Raw genomic sequence first — 22,013 nt, forward strand, 5'->3', positions numbered from 1 at the left:
GACAGTCTTCACAAGAATGGCACTTGGGAATTGGTACCCTTGCCTACTGGTACGAAGGTACTGCCATGCAAATGGGTTTATAGACTTAAAGTCACACCTGGTGAAAAGCCAAGGCATAAAGCCAGACTGGTTGCCAAAGGGTTCAAGCAGGAATATGGTGTTGACTTTGAGGAGATATTCTCTCCCGTTGTCAAGATGACAACACTCAGAACTGTATTAGCATTGGTTGCACATGCAGATATGGATTTGGTCCAAATGGATGTCAAAACAGCATTTCTTCATGGTGATTTACATGAGGAAATTTTTATGCAGCAGCCAGAGGGTTTTACAGTGAAGGGCAAAGAGAAGCTTGTATGCAGACTGAAGAAAAGTCTTTATGGTCTAAAGCAGGCACCCAGGGAATGGTATCATAAGTTTGATACATTCATGCGAACCCAGGGTTACAGGAGAAGTGACATTGATCACTGCTTGTATACCAAGAAAGCTTCAGATGGCAGTTTACTTATCCTCATTTTGTATGTGGATGACATGTTAATTGCTGGAAAATCTCATAAGGAGATGAATGCCTTGAAATAGAGATTGCACCAGACCTTTGATATGAAGGATCTTGGTGATGCCAACCATATATTGGGTATGCGGATACTTCGGGATAGGGAAAAGCGGTTGCTATACTTGTCTCAGAAGGAATACATTGGCAAGGTCTTGCAGAGATTTCACATGGAGGGGGGGAAGAGTATTGGTACTCCATTACCTCCTTATGTGAAAATCAGTGCTTTGGACAGCCCTCAGACAGATGCTGAGAGAGCTGAGATGTCAAAGATTCCGTATGCATCAGCGTGTGGTAGTCTCATGTATGCTATGGTTGCAACCAGGCCCGATATTGCGTTTGCAGTGGGAGTGGTTAGCAGATACATGGCTAAACCTGGCAAGAAGCATTGGAATGCAGTGAAAGGTGTCATGAGATACCTGAAGGGTACACAGGACTTGTGTATATGTTTCGGCAGTCAAGATGCAAAAGTGCAGGGTTATACAGACTCTGATTATGCCGGTCACCCTGATACCCGGAAGTCTACTACCGGCTATGTTTTCACTTTCACTGGAGGTGCAGTGTCGTGGGTATCTAGAATGCAGCAATGCGTTGCATTGTCTACCACAGAAGCAGAATACATTGCAGCCACTGAGGCATGCAAGGAGGCTATATGGCTATCTCGGTTAGTGGCAGATTTGGGTTATCCATTGGAGATTCCATTGTTGCATTGTGACAGTCAGAGTGCCATACAGTTGGCACGTAATCCTGTCTTTCATGCAAAGACGAAGCACATAGATGTGAAATATCACTTTATCAGGGAGGTGCTTGAAAACAAGCAAATTAAGCTTGTTAAGGTGCATACAGATGACAATCCGGCAGATCTGTTAACCAAAGGGTTAGCTGCAGAGAGGTTTGCACACTGCAGATCTCTTATGGGTATTGGTTGAAGCCAATATTCTCTCTCTCCTTGAGGGCACACTGCCTTTAAGTGGGAGGTTGTTGGGGTAAAGGCACTGGCCACCCTATGTAAATAGTACTTTATGTTGTACTTTAGTGTAGGACACTTAAGTACACTAAGTACACATTTGTACTTAGATGTACTTAAGGGTTACTACCTTATCCATAATATATATATGTGTGTACTTGGGGAGGTACCACTCACTCATTGTGATTATCCCCACTATTGTGTGTGAGTGTCTCCTTCACTCCCTACTCCAAATCCCTCTCCCTCTCAATCTCTCATCGTGGACTATCAGATTGAACTCGCAAATGGAACAACTTTCTTGTGCAACACCAGGATCAAAAACTTGTCTTTTCGCATCCAACATTATATGGACAAGTTGAACTTCGAAATCATGCCTCTTTCTCGGTACGATGTCATACTCGGACAACAATGGCTCTACGACTATGATCCATCAATCAGTTTTCGCAGCCATACTATCCAATTTGTCCACCAGGGAAAACTTATTGAGCTAACTGGTTGTAGGGACTCTCCTTCAACCCCAATTGCCTCTGTCCTACAAGTAAAGAAGTGGGTTCGTAAACGCCAAGCAAAGACTTCACTTCTGTTGGTTACGGCAGTAGAGGAGACACCAGCTAAGGATCCTCCTGAATACCTCAACCAACCTTTTTTCCAGCCCTACCTAGATCTTTTTCCACAGGAATTGCCAAAGCAGTTACCACCTCGACGACCAGTGGATCACCCAATCGAGCTTATTCCCGGCAGTAATCCACCGTCGAAACCTCCTTATCGGGTTTCTCACACTCAAAATGAAGAAATCCAAAGACAGGTCACCCAACTACTCGACAAAGATCACATTCGGCCCAGTCGCAGCCCTTTCGGATCTCCTGTACTACTTGTGGAAAAAAAGAACAAGTCTATGCGCCTCTGCATCGACTATCGAGCCCTCAACAAGCTCACTATCAAAAACAAGTATCCATTGCCTCGCATTGATGACCTCTTCGATCAACTTCTACATGCAACACAATTCTCCAAGATTGATCTTCGTTCAGGTTATCATCAAATTCGCATACGAGAAGGCGATAAATACAAGACAGCTTTTCGAACAAAGTATGGACACTATGAATGCCTTTTGGGTTAAACAATGCCCCGGCCACATTCATGACATTAATGAGCGACATCTTCAGGCCTTTCCTCGATAAGTTCGTCATCGTTTACCTCGATGACATCCTCGTTTTCAGCAGATCCCTACTTGAGCATAAACAACATCTTCACCAAGTTTTTGAAGTTCTCCGTGCAAATTCTCTCTACATCAACATTGAGAAGAGTGAGTTCTTCAAGACCCAACTTGAATATTTGGGACATGTTATTTCAGCTCAAGGTATCTCTGTGGATCCCAAGAAGATCGAGGTAATCCGAAACTGGCCTACTCCTAAGAATGTTCATGATGTCCGCTCTTTTCTCGGATTGGCAAACTTCTACCATACAAAGGTCTATCAGTTTTCCGAAATCGCAGCTCCTATGTCCGAATTATTGAAAAGCACAGCAATTTTTCAATGGCTTCCCGAAACAGAGTATAGTTTCCAACAACTCAAGCAACCACTCACTACTACACCAGGTATGGCTATTGCTGACCCAAACCTTCCATTTGAGGTCATGACCGACGCTTCCGACATTGCTACAGGAGCAGTCTTGATGCAAGAAGGCAGAGTTATTGCTTTTGACAGCCATAAACATTCTGATATCCAAACCCGATATCCGGTTTATGATAAGGAGTTCCTTGCCGTTGTACATGCTTATCGCTCTTGGAAACATTATCTCATGGGAGCCGACTCTGTGGTCAAAACAGACCATCACTCTTTAAAGTACATCTTTACTCAGCCAGTCATGAACACTCGACAAGCACGCTGGGTTGAGTTTTTGGCCAACTTTCACATGACCATTGAGTACATTCCAGGACTACGCAATGTAGTTGCAGATGCTCTCAGCAGGTTACCTCTAGCATCAGCCATGGTAATCTCTACATTATCTGTGGATGTTCCGAATTCATTCAAAGGAAAGTATTTCAATGATAAAGACTTCGGCACAGCAGTACAGGTTCTTTCCAAAGATCAACCTTTGACTTCCGAACAAAAGATTTTCTCATCCTATTCTTATACGGACGACCTTCTGTATTATCAAGATCGCGTCTGTGTACCACATGACAAGGATGTTCGACGTCTTTTGTTAAAAGAGCATCATGTAGTTCCTTATGCTGCCCATCCAGGCATTAATAAGACTTATCGGTTACTCAGTGCAACATACTACTGGCCTCAGATGAAAAGAGATGTCATCAACATGGTTACACCTTGCTTATCTTGTCAACAAATGAAAGCAAGTCGACGACTTCCAACAGGACTTCTTCAGCCTCTTCCAGTTCCAACTGAAAGGTGGGAAAGTATTTCCATGGATTTCATTACAACACTACCACGATCTTCCCGAGGTAATACTCAGATTATGGTAATTGTTGATCGCTTGTCCAAAATGGCACACTTTGTTGCTTGCAAAAGCAGTGCACAGGCCCCGGACATAGCCAAACTCTTTATACAACACATCTTCCGACACCATGGATTACCCAAGAATATCATATCCGACACAGATCCTAAGTTTACCAGTCACTTTTGGATTTCACTGTTCGAATCTTTGGGTACAACTCTACTGTTCAGTTCAGCCTACCACCTAGAATCAGATGGCCAGACTGAAAGAGTCAACCAAGTTCTGGAAGAAATGCTTCGACATTATGTTCAGTCACGCCTCGCAGCCTGGGAAGAGTATCTACCACTCCTTGAGTTTGCTTATAATAACTCTTTCCATAGTGCCATCAGCATGACTCCATTCCAAGCAGCTTATGGACACACTCCTATTGTACCCACAAATTTTGTACTTCAACATCGAGTGGCCCTAGCTGATCAACTGGTTCAAGAAATGCAAGACATTCTACTGTAAGTCACGGATCATATGCGAAAAGCGCAAAAGCGGTATCAACGGTCTGCCAACAAACATAGACGTCACCTGGAATTTAACACTGGTGACATGGTGCTATTATTTGTAGCCCCACATCGCTATAAGACGGTTAAGTCTGTGTTTCCTAAGTTGCGACCAAGATACTATGGACCTTTCCGGATCGTCAAGAAAAATTCACCTTTAAGTTACAAATTGGACTTACCACCATCATGGGGTAAAATCCATCCAACATTTCATATTTCTTGGCTAAAGACGTACATTCCAGGCGATGAAGCAGTTCCTCCTGCAGGTGATTATGTCCCAGAAATCGAAGACGATTATGTTCTCCTTATTCTTGAGCGTATTCTGGACCATCGACAGCGAGAGACTCGACATCGACTTATCACGGAATTCCTTGTTCTTTGGCGAGATCTGGACGACTCAGACGCTACTTGGCAGTCTGATGAAGACTTACAGCAGTACCCTGATCTTTTACAGCAGTATTTTCAGCATCTACCGTAATATTTTCTACATTAGTTCATTATCTCCACCAGGGTCTTCTTTTGAGTGGGAGGGGATGTCACAATCTGTGACGTATTCCTTTCTCTTTCTAGACTTATGGATGGTTTAATAAATGGACACTTGTGGAAGGGTATGACCTTTCGACGGGACACTTGCCCTTTCGACGGGACACTTCCTAATGAGGCATAACCCTTCACAAGAGACATTCCTATTGTAATGTACCCTCTCATCAAGGGTCACACCCTTCACAAGGGATACACACCTCTTCATGCACATACCCTTTGGAGTACACACCTTTTCATGTGTGACTCTTCACTCTCTATATAAGAGAGGCCCAATTGTATGGATGACACAATCACATCCACCCTACAGATATTAAAGCAATACAATTATTCCTTGTTCTCTGCTATCTCAGTCTCTTTTCTGTTCCTTAGCACATTTCTAAATATAGTAAATCTAGGATTTCTTACATACCCACAGCCAGATGCTTGTAACCTACATTAAGTCCTTCCAGCTGAGCTTTTGTTAGAACTGGGAAGTAATGTCATTATAAAGGCTAAATTTAGAAGAAAATTCATCAAAAAGCAGTTCAATTTACTCTCTCCCCAACAAACATTTATAACCAAAAGAGCATAGAAAAGTGCCCTCATGCAAGGGCCCCTCTCATGCAAGTCTCAAGGAGAGCAGTCATAATCTGCAAACATCCTCCTGCGAATTCACAACTGGACAGAGGATCTAACCACCATGTAAAAGAGCATGAATTGAGCCACAGTTGAATCTTGTAGGGGTTCCAAATAAGGCATTTTTATGTTTGGCATCTCTGTAATGAACAAGAAATTGTGAAATTGTAAAGCATGACTTCCAAACTCGATAGGTCTTCTTAATACAACCACTTCCAACATTAGGATGTGGAGATGACCTGAATCATAACACTTTGCCAAGACTAAAAATCACACTTGGAATGCACTGTTGAGTGAAAGTTCTACAAGTCATTGTAAATCTCAAATAGAATATCGGCCATAGCTAACAGAAATACCAAAGGTAAATTAAGTCTACAATTTTGTTTGAACAAAGTTTCAGTTCCAAATGATTCAATACTTTGATTCATAGAAAGATCTGAAACAGTAAACACCTGCTGACTAGGTATCAATTCTGCAAGCTCCGCACGGAGATCCTGCAACATTAACAAAACCAATTAACACCACCACATCACAGCAATGCCCTCATATTTGACTAAATTAGAATACCTGGCTGTATTCCCTATACTTTGGAGAAAACAAACTAGTTCAAAGAGTTTATAGCAACACTTTTGTCAGATAGAAATATGATGACAAAACAAAATATGCCTCATCTAATGTTGAACAAAAAAATGGATGCATGTTGACCACATGCTAAAGCTGGCCAACACAAAATACAGAGCATACTACGTACCTTACATAGAGAGAGAGAAGGGGGGAGAGAGAGAGAGAGAGAGAGAGAGAGAGAGAGAGAGAGAGAGAGCACCATGTTAGCCTTGACTTGCTGACTTAAAGCCCTTGAAAAGTGACCGACCTGCATGCAGAACATAATAAATGAGACTTCCAAAATCAGTTACGGCCATGCTGTTCATTATACAAGCTAGAGAGAGTTGGTACACGTAAGTAGTGGTTGAATCTGTTACTCAGATCCTGTGGTTAGTTGGTCGTTTCCCAATTTAATTAAAGAAGGGTTGGTGCATGGTAGACACAAATCCTCTACCCATGCTTTTCAGTGTAGTAGCTGCAAGCAACTAATTCAATGGAAGTCTCAAATGCAAATCAAGTTGAGAATACATCCAAACTCACATTAAGTGGAAACCAACAAAAACACATATAGGTACCTAGATGAATCCAGGAACATTCCCAAAATCATCCTCTAAAAACACAACATAGTGCAGTTTCAATCTCACGATAGTCACTCATAAGATTGAAAACCATAAACTCCATCACGCATAGCAAAGACTAGCTACTATGACTAGCAGGGACCAACAAAAACACAGTTTGTAACATCATGCATGTCAGGATCAAATGCCATGACTAAGCAGCTCTATGGCTACCACAAGGCAGCCGCTAGCTAGACCGAGTTAGCTAGTGACTTATCATGAGCCTAGTGGTAATCCTATAATGCTATAGGATGCTCAATGTGATCAGTGTGAAGGACAGTGATATACCTAGATGAATCCAGGAACATTCCCAAACTCATCCTCTAAAAACACAACATAGTGCAGTTTCAATCTCACGAGAGTCACTCATAAGATTGAAAACCATAAACTCCATCACGCATAGCAGGGACTAGCTACTATGACATCCCCACTGACATCATCAGCGCCCAACAATGGGTGTAGACCATAGTATAAAAGTATGCTCTCACACATACAAATCCACACACCCACACATACTTGAGCATCCATTTATACAAAGTCTTCGTACTGAGTTTCCGTCAGCACTCCGGAGGTGAAGGGCAAACTCAGCCATGACGAAGGCTAGCACTAAAGGAAAAGGCTAATCAAAAAGTAGTCCAAATCTCTTCATTCAAGCTACAACTGCTTGTGAAGTCTAAACAATTTCATTTTAGTCTCTCCCAAACGAGCATCTAAATTTAAAGCTAGCTAATAGGGCAACGCACCATTTAAGATAGAAAGAATTATCGCAATACCAGCAGGCCGCAACTTGGACAGTGATTCCTGCTAGAGGAATGGCCGCACCTGGCAAGCTAGGTTGATGCATCCCTCATAGCTTCCGTGGTATGGGACACGGAGGTCTACTAATCTAGAGCCGGGCCATGTGTCTGCTCTATGATCTTTGATGCTGGAGGGTCAACTGATCACTCAATGATTAGGTGTAAGTTTCAAGGTGTAAGTTTCAAGATGAAGCACTCAGTAGTTTGGTCCTAGTTCGAGGTTCCTAGTTCGTAGTGTGAAGGACAGTGATTCCTGCTAGAGGAATGGCCGCACCTGGCAAGCTAGGTTGATGCATCCCTCATGGCTTCTGTGGTATGGGACGCGGAGGTCTACTAATCTAGAGCCGGGCCATGTGTCTTCTCTATGATCTTTGATGCTGGTAGCGGCCTGAGGGAGAGGGTAGAAGTCATCTCAATCAAATCACTGCCTAGAGGATCGCGGTGGAACAAAGACGCCTTTGATCCATGAGTGTTTGGTGTTTTCTTGGTCATAGTTTGCTTTGGGAAATCTCTATGGTACCTTTTGGTTTTCTTTTTCCTAGCAAAACTCTAGGAGGAAAATCCATCGTTTGAGTTATAGAGAAAGCTTAGGACAAACTAAAAAGCTATGAGAGCTTTCATGTATAGAGAAAGCTTAGGACAGATGAAAAAGCTATGAGAGCTTTCATGAATTTAACCAAACGTTAAGGTTGATTGGAAAGCTTACAAAGCTTTTGCAATCTACCTTGGAGTTACAAGATCTTTAAAGGGAGGAGAACAGCTTGTAAGCTCAAGAAGTGCGCGACCTCCAAGATCCAAACGTTTGCTTGATTGAGACTGTATTAAACAGCCTGAAGTTTATTTAGAGCTTCTAAGGCTCGCCAAAGAGCCTTGTAAAGAGAGCCTTTTAGCATCTATGCGCAGTCAGATAGACTGTAGAGCAGAGAGAGAGCAAAGGTGGCACGGGGGACTGACTCATGGCATTTTGGTGCTGCATGCTGACTGACGGTGATCGCGGACGGTGAGTTCTCTGATTCCTGTCTTGATTTTTCAATGTTTGTTTTTAGTGACTGCTGCAAAGGCTTAAAGGGCTTACCCTGCAGTCAAAGATGTAGATTAGACATGCTCTACCAACAGCCACAACAAACCAAGGACAGGCAGAGGGCACACACAAATACACAGATCAATGCGGCAGACCAAGGTCTTGACTTATGAGACCTGGCAGCATGTGTAGATATGGCAAGTGGACAGCGCCTTAAAAGCCTGGCAAAGCTCTAACAAGCACATTTCAGGCAGTTCAGCGCGGATTTCATAGCAGAGCCAGAGCTATGCAGATTTCAGAGCTGCCAGGGTGGGTGCTATGCAAAGGGATCAAAGTGTTGCAGTATTCAAGGCAGACACAGCTTGAAGGCAGTTTGAGACAACATCACAGCAGTCTGCACGGAGAAGCTACAAATTTCCTTGTTTGCTTGCGATGTGGCAGCCTGCAATCACCATATACAGAGTTAAGTATAAGCCTCTTGTCAAAAACATCTTGTCATTCATAATGGTATGGGTTGATGGACCTCCTCGGGTGGATTCACTTGTTTCCCACACAGGGCGGGGCGGGGCGGGGGGGGGGCTCCAGCGTAGTTGACTACATCATGGGATCCCCTCGCATATCACTGACTTCTCTGTTTCGCCACCACATCCGGGAGCAGGTCTTTTTAGTATATCCACCCCCCCTTAAGATGCACACCATGACCCCGCCCACACACACTACATATCACGTCATACACTTTGATTATAGATCTTTCACTTGAGTACTCCACATGCCTTTCCACTTTACGCACAATTATTGGGGGCATACCGCTCCTAGAGGATCGAGTCACTTTGATCACTTGCTCTCTCCATGAGGCCGCCCTACACACCTTCACACACACCACCCGTTCCAATCGCCTACCGTCTCTTGGCTCAGTCCCCCGCAATAGGTGGTACGATGATGAGTGTTAAGGCTCTACGCCATCAACTCACTAAGCATCACCTGGTCCGCCGGAAGAAGGAAGCTTCATCCGCCAAAATGACGAGGAGTTAATAAATGTTCTGTTGAGTAGCAACTCTAAGGACTTGTAACGGAAGTTTCTCCAACGACAAGCCCCCTCTCCTCTCACGGACACCATATTATGGCATTCCTACACGCACACACTGTATGGCATTCCCCACCAACCATCACCTGGTGGCCTCTCACAATTACCCCATCCTACCCCTTGCATGCTTTTTGCAACTAGTGACATCAAACACACAGCTTGAAGCTTCATAGTGGCCAAGCGAAAGATAATGAGGAGCTTCGTACTAAATACATTGCACATGGAATAACTCCTATGGCCCCGATATTAGCAAAGCTGTTTAACGAAGCAAGTTGCATCGGTTTCCTTCACACTTGGGACCTTAATACCATCCCTGCCATTCACAAGGCAAAGGATCCCATGGGCAAAGGACCTTAATACCATCCTTGCCATTCACAAGGCAAAGGACCTTAATACCATCCCTTCCATTCACAAGGCAAAGGACCTTGATACCATCCCTACCATTCACAAGGCAAAGGATCCCATGAGCCCAGGAAACTATAGGACCATTACGATTGGGCATGTCATGTCCAAGATCTATGCATCAATGCTCAACAAACAAGTTAGCAAGTGTGCAAAGCTACAGGGACTCAGGGTCGAGGGACAAGCAGGCTTCCACGCCATACTCCCACTCAGAGGTATCATTAAGGAGGCAAAGACTCAGAGACTGAGGGTTTATTGCTGCTTTGTGGATTTTCGCAACGCTTTTGACATAATACCAAGAGCTCTCTCTTGCAAATCTAGGTATGGTCAAGAAATCATTTGAGCAGTCACGGCACTATATAAGAGAGTCTCAAGAAGGTTCAGACAAGTACAGGGTTTATAGAGGAGATCATGAGCACCATCGGGGTCAAATAGGGTTGCCGGTTATCACCAACCTTGTTTGGCCTCTACATACACAAGCTTGAGACTTTCATTGGGTCACTTGGGGGCCGGGGGGATGGGGGGGGCGCTCTCTCATCAGCTCCTTGATTCAAATCCTCCTATATGCAAATGATGTGGTCTTACTCTCATCTTCAATGGAGGGCATTCCAACGAAACTTGAATGCACTCCATACCTACCTTTGCCTCCATCAGCAATCTGATAACTCCCGTCACTAAACCACACACCGGCTCCTCGCGCGTGAAGCTAAGCTGAAAGTTCACCTCCGCGCCATGGGCGTACCAAAGATCTAGTCCCTATGGTCCCATCCACTCGTCCATCATGAGCATAAGTTGGTTACCCAAAATAGCATCAAACACCTCCAGGGACCACTTCTCCAACCTTGTGGAGGCAAACTAAAATCTCCAAACGGGGTGTGTCTGAGATCCCACTGCACTGATCAAACCCCCCTTGCGGAACCAAAGGACCATGAGTGTGATCTCCAATGGTAGAGGATATGAGTCCGGAATCTCCAGATAGTTCCAAGGTCCTAACCTCCAGAAGTCCCGTGGTAAGGGACGCCCAGGCTGGAGGTTGGGAGCTGCTGGCAATCATCTTTCCCTTTCCTGATGACAGGGGTGTCGAAGCAGAAGAAGCTGCTAATGAAGCGGAGAGGGGAGCGACGGGAGAGGGAGAGGTCAGGACGCGGGGGACGGAGGGCGGGGGACAGGTGGTGAGAGTGACCATCGGAGGGGGGGCTAAGGGGGGGGGAGGGGGCAAGGGGAACCTTGGAGGGGGAGGGGAAAGTGAAGAGGAGGAGGGCGAGGGGGAAGGAAAGGGGGGGGGGGGGGAGGAGGAGGGAAAGGGACAATCTCAGGCCCCCCTGCTGATCAGGCTCGCCGAGCTCTGGATCGGCTCCTCCACCGCCCTCGTCAAGCTAGCGACTACGACTTCCGCCATCGCCGCATCTAGAACTCATGGGGCTCTCTGCTGCTGCAAGGGTGGGTGCAGAGGCTGGACTTCCGAAGCTAGAGGATCGGCTCGATGGGCAGAGGCTCCCGCTTCTGAGGGGGCTCTTGTTGTTCCTCTTTCGAGGCCTCTCAATCAACCATGTCCCTCTCCCTGCAATTGGCCCTCTGTCTGCGGCGTTTGCAGGCCTGCTTGCTTGTTTTCTTTTTCTTTTTAAGATGTGTCCAATTCCCTTCCAAGGGTGTAACCCATGGGGTCTGAGACTCCTACTGCTCTTGCCTGAGAGGGCACTGAACTCGGGCCTGCTGACTCTGCCTACTCTGTGGAGGAGGGGGAGGAGGCGCACGAGGGAGGCCACAGGGGCAATCTCTAGCGAGGTGGCCCATCTGTCTGCATCGAAGACACTGGCCTAGTAGCCCAGAGATCTCCACCCTCTGGCGAAGTGTGCCCCCTTTCAGGGTCTCGAGAAGGATCAACTCTGGGAGGGACTCCAGGCTCTCCACCACCAGTCTGATCCTCGGGACTCCATCATCTGCTAGAACAAGGCGGTCGTCTCTGGCGGGGACTCTAGCACCATGCCAAATGCCCGGCCAATGGAAGGGAGTATGACTCGATACTCCTTGGGGAGCCCTGGGAAACAGAGTGTAACCGGAAACCGTGGAACATGGTGTGTCGTATCCATGTCCTCCACTGTGTGTTAAAAAGGTCACCTCCCCATCTGTAAGCCCCCAAATGAGGAGAGCGTGGGGGAGAGAGACCTAGGGCAGGATGTGCCCCAAAAGAAGAGAGGCGGGTACCTGGCTGATCTGCAGGAGCATAAGGCGGAGCAGAGGTGTCATGTGTACGGATTGGTATCTGATGTGTACTAGGTACACAGAACTAGCTCAGGTTAGCCTGGGGAGGCTTAGAGCTAGGCAGGCTTGATTCTCGGGTTGAGTGGCAAGGGTACGAACTATTTATAGGTCTTCGCTATTTTTGGCGCCAGGGCTCGAGTCTATTAAAGAGGCCCAGGGGGTTCAGTTCTTAGTGTGCAGTTGGGAGCAAGTCTCGTTCCCAGGTGCAAGGTCTGATCCTGGATTGAGTCGCGGACGCGCGCCTGCATCTTAGCGTAGCCCAAGGCCCGGTGGCAGATCCAGGGCTTCACCGCGCCACCTGGTGGTATGGGACACCAAGAATGATCGCAAAGCGGTCAAACTCTGAGGGATAGGCTAAGTCAGTATCGCGGCCACTTTCTTTGGATCCATTTCTACCCCCTCAGGAGTAATAATGAATCCTAAATATTCAAGTCTTACCATACACAGTACAGTTTTCTTTTTATTTACATAAAGACTGGCTTTCCTCAAAGTATTGAACACTATTCTTAAGTGTTCGTGATGCTCAGCAATACTTTTGCTGAACACAAGAATATCGTCACTACAAACTTCCCGATATACGGAAGTAGTAAATCGTTCATAAGCATGACGAATGTAGCTGCAGCATTGGTAAGTCTAAAGGGCATTACCAAAAACTCATAATGTCCAAACCCGCTTCTAAGCGGTTTTATGCACATCCTCGGCTCTAATACGAATCTGATGGTAGCCACATTTAAGATCTATCTTACTGAAAATTACGGCCCCATGTAACGCATCTAGCAAATCATCGATCCGAGCCATCGGATACTTGTGCTTAATAGTGATATTATTTAATGCTCTGTAATCTATACAGAGGCAAAAAGTATCATCTTTCTTTTTTTCTAATATCATTGGCGAAGCAAAAGGTGAGAAACTGGGTTGAATCTACCCCAACTTAAGGTATTCTTCCAGTTGCCTCCGTACCTCCGCTTCTTCGATAAAACTTAACCTATAGGGAGGTCTTTTACAGGTTCTGCCCCCGGGATTAGTTCAATCTTATGCTGAACATTCCACTCTGGAGGTAACCCATAAGGTAACTCATCCCTAAAATAATATGAGAACTCTACTATTTGATCAGCCAGCTTGGCCATCTCTCCATTTTGGATAACATTAGTGCTAGCCGAAGAACCGTCAATCGGCTCTACCGATGCTGTACAAAGAAACAAAAACTCTTCTTGAGCTTTTCAAACTTCCATTACGGAAACCAACGGTCCTTGAGGTATATCTTTTTCACCTCGTAAGACATACAGCACATCATTCATCTTGCATTGATAAATGTGCATTTTCCAATCTATGGATGAATTCTTCTTAGAATGCCAAGCCTTACCCAGGGCTATGTCTGCATGAGCAAGCTTTGTCATTTCAAAATCAAGCTTCTCAGCATAGTCCTAAATTCGAAGTTCCAACTGGGTAACCCTTTGGTCCCATACTTCAGTTGAGCTTCTGTCTGCCATTCTGACTGTATATGCATAGTCAGATCGGCTAGTCTTTAATTTCAGCCTCTTTACAAGCTTGGAGTTAATTACATTGTGTGTTGACACAGAGTCAAACAACACAATGACATCATGATTGGCTACTTGCCCTTTCATCTTAATTAACTCCGTATCGTTAAAGGCTATATACCCCCTTGCTGTCGGCTTTGACAGGACATTTACAGGTGCACTAGTTACTAGCTTAGCAACAGATACACATAACAAAACAGATATTGACCTTTGAGAAGATCCCGCTAGCTGAATCTGCATCTGTTCTGCTTTGGGACTTCCCTCCATTTTCACGTCGCATTCTGAGATCACCATCTCAGCCATCTGACGATCCTTGTTTCGTGGACAATCTTTCCACTGATGAGGCTGAAGGCATCCAAACACAAGCCTTCTCTCCTTGCTTTTTCTCTTTGCTCTCGCTGCAGCGGGATCTGTACAGCTGGCGCTGACTGTGGCGTAGGCTGGCGCAGGGTATTCCGTACAGTTCCGTACGGTGCTGATGCAGAGCCTACGATGGCTGTCGCAGGCTGACGCTGGCAGTGTACGGACGCTGCAGACTGCACGGTGCAGGGGTAGCGCTGGCGCAGGCAGGGACGGCTGATGCAGGCTGGCGCACAGTTCGAGGCAGTGCTTCGAAGTTCGAGGCTGGGCTTGTGGGTAAGCTGGTACCCTGCCCCCAACTATATAGGGAGCAGAGCAGCCTTATTTGGAAGCTGTGCTTCCAAAAAAGGCCAAGCTCCCCTAGCTTTGGAGGGGTGCTTTTTCGAAAAAAGCACCCTCTGCGCAGGCTGCACGCAGCCCTATGCGCAGGCTGTACGCAGCCCTCTGCGCAGGCTGTAATCAGCCTTCTGCGCAGGCTGTACGCAGCCTGTTCGCCGCCCCCACAGGCCTCTCTTTGCCCCCAACTGTTCCGTACAATCCCAGGCGCCTCTTCCACGCCTCCCTTGCTGCTTTTTTCCGCCACTCTCCTGCCTTTCTGCTCTCTCTCCCCTTCCTACAGCCTTCTCTCACAGGCCTTCACAGATCTCGATTTTTCTCTCTCCTTTTCTTCTTCCTTTTCCAGGATATCTCTCCACCCCTCCTATCCCAGGTATCCAGCAAAAACGCAGCAACAGATTTCGAAATTTAGGGCATACCTGGAGGGAAAACTCGTCAAAAGTTCTCGCATCAGAAGTTCCTACCTCAGGAGCTGGCTCTGATACCAACTGACACATCCCCGCACTCTTGAAACCCCTGATCTGCAAACAAACCACACACAACATCAGATCTGAGCAGGCTGCCCTGCGTCAGCACTCCCTGCACCGAAACAGTACCCACAGACTGTACGGACGCCATACAGTCCACGTCAGCGGCCGTACAGTCCACGTCAGCGGCCGTCAGCGGCCGTACAGTCCACGTCAGCGGCCGTACAGTCCACGTCAGCGGCCGTACAGTCCACATCAGCGCGGCCGTACAGTCCACGTCAGCGGCCGTACAGTCCACATCAGCGGACCATACAGCCACTTCAGCAGCGCGTGTATCCGGTTGCGGGTTCGGAAAGGTCTCGGGATTCGTGGGCTTCTGGATTCACCGGGTTCCAGTATCTCCTTCCGTCAGCATCTTTCGGGACGGTTTTCTTCTGCTCCATTCTCCTCTGTGCTTCGTTTCAGTCAATTATTTCTCTCAGTTTGTATTCAAATCAGATTTCAGCCATGTCTGATGCTCCAAATCCCGAGTTCACCATGGGAGAGCAGGACTTGGATTACACTCCTGTGGGAGAGGAGGATCAGGGTCTCTATGACGACCTGATAACCAAAAAGGCCTTCAGTGAATTTACGACTGCTCTTGATGGCAAATTCGAGCAGGTCAATGCTAATCAATCGGGGTTGACACAGCAACTCCAGGGGATACAAGCAACTCTCACCCTTCTGGCTAGTACTGTACAGGCACTCACACATGTGGATGCCATGGCTTCAGTGCTAGGCCCGAATATAACTCCAGATCCTTTTCCGGGTGACCAAAAGTCAAGAACAAAGGAGGTAGTTGACACTTGGTTACACAAGTGGCAGGTACACTTCCAATTCCACCCCTATCCAGATGAAAAAAAGATCCACCTTGCAGCAGGGTTTATGTCAGGTAAAGCCTTGCTATGGTGGAAAGAACTCCAGCCTAAGCCTGATACTTGACAGATTTTGAGGGCATCTTCAGGAAGGAGTTCCTGAAGAAGGAGGATGACTACGATATCGTTGGCAAGCTCAAGGCCCTCGATATGTCAAAATTAAACTTGACCTTTGAAGTTTATCTTCAAAGATTTAGGGATCTGCAAACCAGGGCCACTAAAATGGATCCAGTGACCTTGTTAGGTTTCTTCGTGGATGGTTTGCCAGACTCCTACAAGTTGCAGATAAAGAACAACAAGTGCACAACGTTGCAGGAGGCCATGACATATGCACGCATATATGATGATACCATGGCCGGTACCAAGGCAACCACAGTTACCGATACGAGTGGAAAGAACAAACGCAAGTTCTTTCAGCATACGACTGGTATTGCGGAGACGAAGTCTACGCACAACGCCTCCAGGAAAAGCTTAACTCCAGCAAAGAATGGTAAAGCCCCTATTTCAATCCTTGAGAGGGCTATACGCAACTGATAGTCATTTCAGTTCTTATGGCAGAGAGTCCAGGATGGGAGCTCCATGATTGACCAGGACTCAGGGATTGTGCCACCTAGGATACAGGCGGCGGGAGGTCAGTGGATGATTAGGAACGGCTTGCTGTTCCGGAATGAAAAGATTTGTGTACCTGATGTTCTGGACCTTAAATCCAAGATTCTCTGGGAGTGTCATGATGCTCCTAGTGCGGGACATCCAGGTATACATAGGACTCTGTCTCTTGTGAAGCATACCTTTTATTGGCCTAAGATGCGTGCATTTATAGAGAACTATGTAGTAGGTTGTCGGGTTTGTCAGGTTACTAAGGCTGAACGCCTTAGAAGCGCGGGCTTATTACAGCCTTTACAGATTCCAGGTAATAAATGGGAAAGTATTTCCATGGATTTTATTACTGGTTTGCCTCGAACGCGCAAGGGTCATGACTCTATTTAGGTCATAATCGACCGTTTGACAAAAATGGCTAGATTCTTACCTACAAGAACAACTATTTCAGCTGTTCAGTTGGCTCACGAGTTTGTGGACCACTTGTTCAAGCTATATGGTTTGCCATCTGACATAGTCAGTGACAGGGGCTCAAAGTTTACAAGTGACTTTTGGACACTTGTATTTGAGAAGTTGGAAACTACTCTAAGTATGAGTTCCTCGGATCATGCACAATCCGATGGCAATACAGAAAAGGTCAACCAGTTGGTTGAAGACATGCTTCGGGCATATGTATCTAAGAGACAGTCTTCATGGGAAGATTATCTACCTATGATTGAATTTGCTTACAACAGTGCAAAGCATTCTAGTACAGGTTACAGTCCTTTTATGCTTATGTACGGGTTTCAACCTAAGTCACCAGTTATGGTTGGATTAAAAGGGATTCAAAATGATGCTGCTAAGAACTTCTTGCTAGATATGCAGGAAATGTTGCAGTTTGCCAAGGAGTCTATTAGAAGTGCCCAAAATCGGGACAGATATTATGCTAATAGACATCGTTCACCCAGAGAGTTCTCTGAGGGAACGATGGTATATTTGAGAATTCCTAAGGAATCCAAGAGCCTAAGTACTGGTTTGGTTCCGAAATTATCCCCAAGATACTGTGGCCCATTCAAGGTCATTGAAAGAATTGGACCAGTTGCATATAGACTAGAATTGCCTCCTGATGTTAAAGTACATCCAGTCTTTCATGTCAGTAGACTGAAAGAAGTATTGGGTGCAGATGATCAACTTGTTTCTCCTCATGAGATTATAGAAGTTACAGATTTAACTTTTATTCCTCACGAACCTGAATGTATTCTTGAATTGCGTGAAAGACAGATTCGTAATCGTACTATCACGGAATACAAGATCAAGTGGAAGGATCATGTTGAGGAGGACAGATGGGTCAGAGGAGTTTCTACGCTTTATGCGGATCCATCTTTGTGGCTCTAGTCTGCAAATCCCTGAATTTCTGGAGATAGACTTCAAAGGTGAGATTCTGCTTCAACATATCTCGAGCTCAGGAATTCTTTCTTGAAGACTTCTTCAAATTCGGTCCAGGTGGAGGGTTTCGGCCGCAACTCCTTCCAGTAGAGTAAAGCTTTTCCAGATAAATATCCTACTACAAGTTGTATTTCTTATCATCAGAATAAGGGAAGTGCACTTGCCACTTGTGCAACCAAGTGTCTACCAATTCCTTTATCTTGGATTTTTTATCACCTGGATAGGGATCTGGGGTAATATTCAGATCCAACACTGAAACTAAAGCATCCACATGAGTGAGTGCATGGACGGTGCTGGTCAGAAGTACAACTCAAATCTGAACCCCTACTCACGAATCCATCTCTTCTTCCTCAGCGATTGATCTTACACCCTCTTCACGAATTCTCTCTTTCCAAATCCATACGAAGCTATAACCCTAACTGACGAAATCACGCAGTTGCAGGGTATCAAATGAAATTTCAAATTTTAGTCATACCTGGAGGAAATCTCATCCACACCTTCTCTCTTCAGAGATTCCTTCCTCAGAACCTCGCTCTGATACCAACTGACACGATCCCTGCGCTCCTGAGAACCCGGACCTGCAAACAAACACACGAAAGCAACCACAAAACAACGATGATAGTCACAGGCGTGCTCACCACCCCATCATGACATCCAGGACTCAAATGTCCCCTCTAAGCCACAGGCTGCGCTGCTAGCAACCAGCCAGGCATCCCATACCACCAAGTTGCGCCCTGGCCTTGGATCTACTTCTGCTGGGCCTCGGGCTACACTAGAAAGCAGGTGCGAGCCCGCAACATCATCCACGATTCAGACCTGTAAGGAAGAGCCAAGCATGCTCTGACTTGCGTCCCTGAAAACTGAACCCCTGGGCCCCTTTTATAGACTAAAGCCCAGTGCTGCTAAAAGTAGCGAAAACCCTAACTCATCCGTTGCCCTTGCAACTCAACCTACGAAACGCCTGCCTAACCCCTAGCCTCACCAAGCTACCTAAGCTAGTCCTGTGTACCCAAGCACACCTCAAATATGGTCCATGCACATGACACTTGGTCCTCCTGGATGTAGGCCCCAAGTGCGCAGCTCCCCTACTCCAAACCGCTCCCAGAAGGCTGTCTTGAGTTGAGGATGTTATGACCCCCCAAGGGGCCCTTTTTATAGGGGGAAACCCCCTTCAAAACTGACCTACCCAAGCAGGCCTTAAGCAGCCCTAACCAGACGACTGTTCAGACAGCCTAGTTGGCTGCCTTCTTGCCCTATATAAGGGCCCATCACTGGCCCTTTTGGTGCTGCTTCTCGCTCCATTGTTCCATGCAGGGCCCAGCCCCCCTGCCATCTGCCGGTCCAGTTGCAAGCCATAACCCTGCCCACACACCTCACCATCAATGTGCCTTTGCCCTTGGATAACCCGCCATGTTTGTTGTTGAGGTGCTGCCCATGTGGTAGCCCCCTCTCTACCTTTTCTCTGGGCAGATGCCTTCATCCTCTCCTCATTTGGGGTCTTACAAATGGGGAGGTGAACTTCCAACATGGGAGACTCCAGTGACTCAAGTCACGAAGTTCACATAAGTAATCCTAACCACAGTGTTATATCTTAAAGATGTGTAGAAGGACATGGGATCTATATGCTAATTATAGCCGTGGACTGCGGTTATATATTAGCAAAGAGGGCTTAGTGTGGAAGACACTAATCAATACCTAGATAGTGATTCTTGATGGAGGGAGGCATGGGAATACCTTAAACACTCAGCCATTAAGCATAGCATCTTGCCCTTGAGCCTGCAACAGTAGTGAGCCTGGGCTATTACTGGATGGAGGGGCAGTATAATACTCAACAGAACAACCCACCCTAAGGCAATCCACTCAGTCGTATTAGTTAGGTACAAGACCGAGGCCACTAGTGACTAAAGACATTACCTCTTCATGTGTCATCTTTCATGTTTATGCTTCAGGCCTAAATGCATGTTACGCGCATGAAGTTACAATCATGAATCCTCGGTGCATAGCAACCACTAGCTACTATGGCATCCCACCAATTTCATTATGTTTGAGACAATGATATGGATTGTTGTACAAACACATGAAGCATAAATTCATAAAAGTAGTCGTTGAGGGTTTATATCAGAAGGGCAGACAAAATCATGATTAAGGGCAGAATACTACCAAAAAGTAGCTCGTGCTTTCTTGGTGTACGCTACGACCTATTTTAAAGACAAAATAACTTCGCTTGCTAGTCTTCCAAACAGAGATCCAGCACCATCCAAGTATAACGATGCCTTTGTTATGAAAAGAGTTACGATAAGGATACGAAGCACGTGACCTCAACTCAAACGCGAACCTAACGAGGAGGGTTCCACTTTCCCGATCTCCAAATGCATAAATGGCTCTACGAAGAAGCAATATATTATAGATTTACTGAAAAGATTTCAAGTATGTAGATTGCAGCATCTCGATAAGCCTTCGATACAGAAGGCTTGCAATGCGGCATTTGACAACGCTTCGAAGCCGTCGTGCCAGAAATGGGGAAACTTAAATGACGTTCACAACATAATACGCTGTATATCCACTTTCTTGGAGGTAGAGATTACAAGCAATGCAAACCATTAGATTGCTGATAAGAATCAAACGAATAATAAGCAAAAAGGATGGAGCAAGCATACTAGCGACGCGTGGAGCTTGTGGAGACCCGATCGAGATCGACAGAGCGCCATCGTAGAAACGCAGCAGGTAGCCAACAAGATGGAAATTGCAGGGGTGGATGTCTATGAGCTTAAGAATCGCCCAAACACGCAGAAAGATGAGCGATCCCTCAGTCAGAGAGCCTCCAAAAATGTGCAAGTTGATTTCAGAAGATCAAAAGGAAGAAAATTAGGAGGGTGATGATAAAGAAACGTCCAGGAATGGGTCAGCTGTTTCGTAAAACCGCAGTCCCGCAAAAAAGACTCGCATGGAGCTGTTTTACGCATGGCAGCGCGAACTGCCCAGGGCCCAACCAATCATGCGTAGCCGTGTGGCACACATCTTTTTTTTTTTTTGGTGAGAAATGGCACACATCACCATTCTGTGCTGTTAGTCACAGAAATTGTTCTGTTTCGCGCTGTCTAAGAAGTTTGAAAGCATGCTCAAAACAAGGTGGGGATTTTACAATGACTTGCAAGAGGTAATGTTCTTGGAAGGGTAAGTTGGTGTGGTTAGAGCCACTTGTTGTCTAGTTGCCTTTTGGAATGTCATTACAAGTGTAAGTCTAGAGTAGTTGATAAATATTTCTAATAACTTGTAAAAAATTAGAAGGAAAGGGAAAGAGAAAAAGCAAGTAAAGGTGAAGGAATATGGGGCAAGGTAGATGGGTAAAAGAGAGGAGATAAAAGAGGTGAAAGAGGTGTGTGTGTGTGTGTGTGTGTGATGGATGGACCATTAAAGGTGGTGTCATACAAGAGACAAAGAGAGCCTCCATCTCGAGAGAGAAATACCCAACAAAAGACAAGCGTTCAGGATCTCCACAAGAGGCTTACAACGTGGTGTTAGTCACAGAAATTGTTCTATTTCGCGTTGTCTAAGAAGTTTGAAAGCATGCTCAAAACAAGGTGGGGATTTTACAATGACTTGCAAGAGGTAATGTTCTTGGAAGGGTACGTTAGTGTGGTTAGAGCCACTTGTTGTCTTGTTGCCTTTTGGAATGTCATTACAAGTGTAAGTCTAGAGTAGCTTGATAAATAGTTCTAATAACTTGTAGAAAAACTAGAAGGAAAGGGAAAGAGAAAAAGCAAGTAAAGGTGAAGGAATATGGGGCAAGGTAGATGGGTAAAAGAGAGGAGATAAAAGAGGTGAAAGAGGTGTGTGTGTGTGTGTGTGTGTGATGGATGGACCATTAAAGGTGGTGTCATACAAGAGACAAAGAGAGCCTCCATCTCGAGAGAGA

General features: G+C 45.8%; 1 protein-coding gene across 1 annotated transcript in view; it reads right to left on the reverse strand.

Moving 5' to 3' along the window:
* LOC147880768 (citrate synthase, mitochondrial-like) overlaps positions 1-21,101 on the reverse strand; it is a 116,905-nt gene extending 95,804 nt beyond the window's left edge. The window contains exons 1-3 of the mRNA XM_087370542.1: positions 20,755-21,101; positions 6,498-6,545; positions 6,127-6,168 (exon numbers count right to left, since the gene is read on the reverse strand). Of these exons, the coding sequence (XP_087226668.1) occupies positions 6,127-6,168; positions 6,498-6,545; positions 20,755-20,805 (141 nt within the window). The 5' untranslated portion in view covers positions 20,806-21,101. The remainder of the gene's footprint in view (positions 1-6,126; positions 6,169-6,497; positions 6,546-20,754) is intronic.
* Between the last annotated feature and the right edge of the window lie 912 nt (positions 21,102-22,013).

Source organism: Dipteris shenzhenensis, chromosome 32 (genome assembly GCF_047967505.1).
Source record: "Dipteris shenzhenensis isolate YYH24624 ecotype China chromosome 32, Dip_SZ_1.0, whole genome shotgun sequence".
Classification (NCBI taxonomy): domain Eukaryota; kingdom Viridiplantae; phylum Streptophyta; class Polypodiopsida; order Gleicheniales; family Dipteridaceae; genus Dipteris; species Dipteris shenzhenensis.